The sequence below is a fragment of the Mchenga conophoros genome, linkage group LG14, assembly GCF_057382185.1.
Source record: "Mchenga conophoros isolate Kocher_MC1m ecotype Shallow Benthic linkage group LG14, M_conophoros_male_GT1.1, whole genome shotgun sequence".
Taxonomy (NCBI): Eukaryota; Metazoa; Chordata; class Actinopteri; order Cichliformes; family Cichlidae; genus Mchenga; species Mchenga conophoros.
Window position 1 is genome coordinate 27,088,185 of NC_140539.1, and position 6,904 is coordinate 27,095,088.

The 6,904-nt window shown below is 38.5% G+C and overlaps 1 protein-coding gene across 1 annotated transcript; it reads right to left on the reverse strand.

The window, feature by feature from the left end:
• Positions 1–2,383: 2,383 nt before the first annotated feature.
• On the reverse strand, positions 2,384–6,419 carry LOC146559938 (extracellular calcium-sensing receptor-like). Its single transcript, XM_085244386.1, has 11 exons — positions 6,154–6,419; positions 5,782–6,020; positions 5,564–5,655; positions 5,275–5,454; positions 4,984–5,172; positions 4,379–4,861; positions 4,060–4,269; positions 3,826–3,949; positions 3,514–3,707; positions 3,154–3,435; positions 2,384–2,843 (listed from the first exon to the last, which is right to left on the reverse strand). The coding sequence occupies exons 1-11, from the start codon at positions 6,417–6,419 to the stop codon at positions 2,421–2,423; spliced, it is 2,682 nt and encodes an 893-aa protein (XP_085100512.1). The 3' UTR covers positions 2,384–2,420.
• Between the last annotated feature and the right edge of the window lie 485 nt (positions 6,420–6,904).

A 6,904-nucleotide genomic window follows, 5' to 3' on the forward strand; every position in this document is an offset into this window, starting at 1 on the left:
TTTCATTCTCTCTGTTTATGCCTACTTTGCGCTTAATCATAATTATTATCTGGCTCTCTTCCTCTTGTCTTTTGTCCTGTCCCCCTCTCCTCACCCCCAGCTAGTAGTGGCAGATGGCTGCCCCTCCCTGAGCCTGGTTCTGCCAGAGGTTTCTTCCTGTTCAAAGGAGTTTTTTTTTTCTTCCCACTGTTGACAAATGGTTGTTCAAAAGGGTCATCTGGTCATTGAGATTTTCTTCTTCTTTTTTTCTTATTGTAGCTTTTTCACCTCATAATATAAAGTGTCTTGAAACAGAAGTTGAGTAGAAGTAGAAATTAATTGAAAAAAATCATTTAGGACACTTTAACCTCCTAAGACCCGAACTCTTCCACGGCATGCATTTTTAATTTCTCTGTGATATTTGGGCTGATTGGGTCCTGATGAATGTAAAAACAAAGAATTATCAGATTTTTTTTTGCCTAATTTTTGTTTCTAACGAAAATGAGAGCCACATATGAGGATATTTGTTTAAAATTTTGATATAACAGTAACAGTATAATGTCCTCGTAAGTGGATATCGGGCACTTGTAGAGCAAAATTGAGTATTTTGGTCTAAATAACCCAAAATGTGATGTCAACATATGTGGACGCCAGGTCCTAGGAGGTAAAAAAATAGAATAGTTTGGCTGAAAATTTAGCCTTTCAAAGAGCATTTTGGTCACTCATAGTGATTTGAGATATTTATACATTAGTGGAAAAAGGAAGAGAAGCTCCAAACAATTTGTACTTCAGGTCACTATGACCCTTTCATTAAGTTGCCAGGGTTTACCACTGTTGGTAATCATCTACACTAAGGTGTAAACAGCCTGCAGTGTGTATAGGAATTTCACAATTAAAAAAAAGAAAATGGAACATGGCTTAAACATGGCAAGAAATGACATGACCTCTACTTCTATTTGGCCTCTGAATGATTAATGTAAATGGATGCAGTAACAATAGATTAAAATATTTGCTTATTTATTTGCTTATTTATTATTATTATAAATGGACAAAGTGGTATTCAGAATTCCTTATTATTATTAAACAGACTTGTTTTCTTTTCTGTAAGTATAAAAGCATAGAGTAGTTTCATATAACACGTACAGGGTCATGGCAACAAATTCAAATGGAAATTACATCCAGCTTTTCAGCTTTACATGCAAATGAAAAATTGTTGATTGGGAAGGAACCTGTTCATGAAAAAGCCCCTTCAGATTGCCCCTGTCTCAGAAATGGCACTATAAAGAATCCACTCAGAGAGGAAATTATCTGAAAATAGCCTGCAGAGAGTGCCCTTACGCCAATATACATGAACGGCGTAGGCTCTCGTCTAAAACACCGCTGTGAATAGTTGTAGGGTGGTTGATGTACCAACCTCAAATCCTTTTTCTGTGCCACACATAAAACATACTGTCTATTCAAAATGGTTTACAGGAAGTGGCAGATATCAGTGACTGAAATACACAGTCTAAAGTGACATACGGTGGTGAGAGAGAGATGTGAGTAGAAACACAGTTAACCCCAAAATTACCTTTGAAAATAAAACATGGACTAACAGTGCAATCCATGAACTTTATTGTATTGTTATTGCAAATTGTATTTGGACTGAGACAAATTTCTTTGGGTCAAAGAAAAGACTGTTTGCAATGGCATAAGAGTGCTGTATGTACATTAATTTCAAAGCAGCCAGGGGAAGGAACAGAGTATCAATAAATGGTATGACACTACCATCTGCTGGCCATGACTTGGTACATGCAGTTTCAGCAAAATCTACATATCATCTTTAAAGTTATTTGTGTATGTGACATCTACCTATTTATCATGAACTTTGATTGTTGTATATATTTAGAATATATAAGATATTAATGTGATCTGCCTGACAGATTAGTCCTCTCTGTATGGAGTGTGTATCTTCCATTATCAAAGTCCAATGCCGTTTTATTTATTTACTACCAAATGATATCATAAGTCGCCTCAGCACATCTTTGAGTATTTGATATCTATAAGTGTTTTGGGTTGGCCTGTTGTCTTTAAACTGGTGTGTAATGGTTGTGATAAGTTGTCCTGAACTCTCAATTTATTATCAACAAAACATATCAGTAAGTTAGAAAAGCAATCACTAAATTTAAATCAGTTTATGTGGATGGCATAATGAAAAAAAAAAAAAAAACTGGCCTAGAACAAACAAAGTGAAGCATTTTACTGGGTTTTGGTGCAGGTTGTAATCAAAACTCAGGGAAAAAAACCCCACTAAAAACATTGATATAGAACACATAATTGCATTATATTTGATTCTATCCTCTATTATTTACTAACAGTAGAACACAACTACTTTTTCTAATTCAATTCAGTTATTAATAAAAGACAAATGTAAAAAGAATTCTACACTCACATTTGAATAACTATCGAGCCATAAGATGTTTCTTTGTGTTCTTCTCAGGCCTCAAAAGAATAATGAAACATTTGGGGGCAAAAATGCAAAGCAGTAAACCATAGCTAGAGGCAAGTATTGCAAAAACTTCCACAGCAACAACATACTTCCCCGGAGAGCTAATGTAAGCAGGCACAAAGGACACCCAAACAGTGCAGAAAATCAGCATGCTGAAGGTGATCAGTTTGGCCTCATTGAAGTTGTCTGGAAGTTTACGAGCAAGAAACGCCAAGAGGAGGCAGGTACAGGCCAGCAGGCCAATGTAGCCTAGGACGAGGGAGAAGCCTACGACAGACTCCATGGTGCACTCCAAGGTGACCTTTGACCCTTGAAAACCAAAATCACTTTGAGGCCTGGGGGGACTGAGAGAGAGCCATATAACGCAGATGATAACCTGTATGGAGAACAAACAAACCTCAAAGTTATTATTATTTAAAAAATTATTATTATAATGAAGCATGGGATTTCCAATGAAATTTTACTGTAAAAATCATGCCCAAAAGTAATATTTAAATGTTCTTACTCCACTGTTGTTGCCCACATTTTTTAATTTACCTCATTTGTACATTAATGTACTTTATTTGTACATTAATTTACTTTATTTGTAGATGAGACAGCTAATGAAAAAGATTGTGATCTACTATAGAGAAAGGACACTATTGGCAAACATTCTCATTATGTCATCAATACAGGAATATGTGCACCTGTATACAGGTAAAGAAGCAGACACTTCCTCTCTGTTGGCCTGGGCCAAACCACTTCATTAAAGTTTCAGCACCAGGCCGAGCTGAGCGGAAAACAGCCAGAACCACAATGGTTTTTACCAGGAGGCAAGAAACACAAAGCACAAAGCTGATCCCAAATGCAGCCTGCTGGAACCGGCAGGACCAGACTGACGGGCGGCCAATGAACACAAGCGAGCACAGGAAGCAGAGCTTGAGTGACAGAAGAAGGAGGAAGCTCAGCTCTGAATTGTTGGCTCGTACCTGGATATGAGAAAAAATAAATATGAAACAATGAATCAATACTTTAAACTCTATTTCACATTTTGTCAAAGACCTCACCATAGGTGTTTGACGGTAGAATAGAAACACGACAAAGACAGTGGTTGTCACACTGACACCAGACACAGCTGCTGTTGTGAGAGTAATGCCCAAAGTTTCATTAAAAGAAAGAAAGTCCAGCTGGCGAGGGATGCAGGCAATTCTTTCAACATTAGACCAGAACTCAGACGGACACTGCTCACACTGAAGTGAATCTGGTAAAGAAGTGAGGAAAAGCAGATTGAAAATAGGAAAATAAAAAGTGCAGATGAACTTAAAGTAGACAAGGGTCAAGGAAAACACTACCCCAGAACTCTGCTTACATTTCCTTACCAGTTTTATTGCTAATCTCCCCTTCAGCACATGGGATACAGTCAAAACAGCAGACAGGTTCCCCTTTCCTATCTGTCATCCGTGTACCTGGGCGACAGCTTTTACTGCACACTGAATCAGGCACCTAAATAAAAACCACAAGACACATGGCATAATCTTATAAAAATTGACAAGAACACTACTTTCTGCAGCAAATTAATCAGTAACCTTTAGGCAGTTTGTTAATCTGACTACCTGATTTGATCCTGTGCTCCACTGAATAGCTGACTCATTAAGGTGGAGGTCAAAACCATCTACATGACCGACCACAACAAGTTTTAGCGTCCCCTTGGGTGTGTTCTGCCAGTTCACAAGGTCATACTTTGCTGGGGGGTCACCTCCTTGGAAATAAAACACTTCTCCTTGTGGTGTTGTGAGATTCACTGTGTTTAAGTGTTGCAATAGCTGAAAGTACAGTATTGAGAATATAAAGTGCTTTATAGTATTCAACTTATTGAAATCTTAAAGTCCAGCACTTGTGTTTAATAGCTCACACAGTGATAATTATGATCACCTCTACAGTTCTGATGTGTTTTGGAGAGGAACAAGAAGAGATGTTGTTTTGAGGAGGGATTTTTCCACTGGGGCAGGAGAGTAGGCTGTGAAGGGCGTGGGCTGCAGCATAAACAGCAAGGTAGACATTATACACCACTCTTAGCTGGGTGATGTCGCTAAAGAAATGCTGCACTTCATTTATGGACTCTGTCCCACTGCAGGGTGGTATAGAAGCTTTTTTCACATGGGATGAGGTAGAAGTATTGTGTGAGGCATTCACAATACTGCATCCAAACTCCTTTTCCCAAAATTCTCTCAGAAATTCATCATCAGGACGATGAGATGGGCTCAACTTTTTTAGATAATTTTCAAATCCAGGTATTGTTGAACTCCGAATGGCAACACCAACAACTCCACTTGCAACCTTAGAGATTGTAATATCTTGAAGAAGATCGTCACTGGTACTCCAGGCCTCACTGGCCAGAAACTGTCTGCCAGTCACCTAAGGAAATATCAAAATAAAGAAAGTTTGCAATAAAACCAGCAGTGCTTTTATTTTTCAGAACACAAGTTTGTGTTTACTGATGAACTCCTATGCTACTAGTGTCAATATATTTTACTCACATTTCTCTTGGCAAGTTCCACAAATATTTTCTGTACATCTGTATACCAGCAAAAGATCAGAATCACAGTTGCAGTTGAAGACTGGATCGTAAGCGCCACCCGTCTGGCATCACTCACAATAGTTTCTCTGTGAACAGTCTCAATGAATTCTAAACACACCCTTTTCCCCTTAATCTCTTCCTGAAATACCTGAAATATGGAGGTATAAGCAACCACTATGTTATCTTTTATTATATAAGACGGACACAAAGATTTATTCAGCAATTTACAGCATAATAGGAAAACATGCACCTGTATTGCCTTTTGACCATAATCATTGTTCGCAAGCACAGCTCCAATCCAAGTCCAGTTGAGGCGTATGGCCATTTGTGCCATGGTCCGAGCTTGGTAGATATCACTGGGGATTGTTCTGAAGAAGTTAGGAAAGTTGGACCTGTCACTAAGACAGGGGCAGCTAGCCAAGTAGCTGATCTGTGAGCCACACAAATATCAGTTTTTTACAACTTACAAAATATATTAGCTCTTCAAAGATGACTATACAATATTATCATCAGTCATTGTTCCCATTATAAAAACTTACAACTGGTACAGAGAGAGGCCCTAGGATCCTAGAGAGTATCACTCCTGTTGTAGATGCGTGACCTCCAATGAGTAAAGGAACAGGCTGAACACCTGATGATTGGATAAATAAATAAATAAATAAATAAAAGCAGCATCTTTACACAGTCATAGGATCATATTATTTGTTGTTTGACATGAACTTTTCAAATTTTAACTTCATGAAATTTGAAATCAAACCTGCTGTCTCTCCGGGTTGTTCATAAGCTTCAGAATAAAGTGTAGAGGCTGTTAAATTGCAGCTGTGTCTGTCTCCTCCAACCAGTGAGAGAGCACTTTGCAGAGCCCATGGGTATCGGCCGCAGCTATCAAGTATATGATAACCTAGTTTTATTCCTGGTAGCAGAGCGCTGTTTTGATTTATTTCCTCCACGGCAAATGCCATAGCGTACATATATTTTAGTGCTTGTAAATCTAAACTGTGACCACAGGAGGAAAAAAATCATAGTGAATTAAACAACCTGTGAAAGGCAAGGTTACAGGATATGATTTTATAATATGAAATAATACATATTGCAGCAAACAAACAAACATGTTTTGAGTAAGTTTTACCCGCTACAAGGTTCATAATGTGGCAGTCTGGTGTAGTCCTGTTCTACAGCTGAAGGTATGTAATGCAAACTAAAGAGTCCGCCGATAATCACATCTCCATCCTGAAAGACACCCCTGTCGCTTGGCGCACCCAACTGGGAGCACACCGTCGCCTGCACCCCCTGCAGTCCCACTGGTTTACCCATTATGCTGACAAGCAGCAGGGAGAGGGCTGAGGAGAGCCACTTAGTGGGTTGCAAGGGGAGCCAAAATGTGGAAGCAGCCATTCTGTATATGGCACACATGAATGTCAGAAAATTCATGAATTGTAATTACAGTAAATCTAGTAAATGTAAAACACAATTCACCCCAAAACAGCTTCATCAAACCTGTAAAATAAGTCAAATACACTTTTACTAAATAAAACATTTAATTAAATCCTATAGAGCTTCATATGAGTTCTTCAAGAAGAAAGGGCATTTTAAACAAAAACATGATTTCACCTGGTTACAAAGTCCAAACTATCTCGACCAACACATATCTGCCTCCCTCTCTGCACATGTGAGGTGTTGATGTGGCTATTTATAACAGGTGGGAAGCATTTTGAAAGGAAGTAAAACTGATGACTCAAGCAGCAGATAAAATAAAATGACTCCTCTCCAGAGTAATAGTGGAAAAACACTTGAATGCTAACAAGTAATTAGCATGCATGCAGTTGGCAGTGGTGGGTGTGTGTATGAGAGTACAGTATGGTTCCTGTACCCTGTATCCT

What these genes read in the sequence shown, in the direction of transcription:
- LOC146559938 (XM_085244386.1), bottom strand. Translation starts at nt 6,419, where the DNA reads ATGGCTGCTTCCACATTTTGGCTCCCCTTGCAACCCACTAAGTGGCTC. An exon ending in CATTATGAACCTTGTAGCGG is followed by an intron (nt 6,021 to 6,153) that starts GTAAAACTTACT and finishes CTGTGGTCACAG; the next exon opens with TTTAGATTTACAAGCACTAA. An exon ending in GCTTCTTTACCTGTATACAG is followed by an intron (nt 2,844 to 3,153) that starts GTGCACATATTC and finishes TTCTCCATACAG; the next exon opens with GTTATCATCTGCGTTATATG.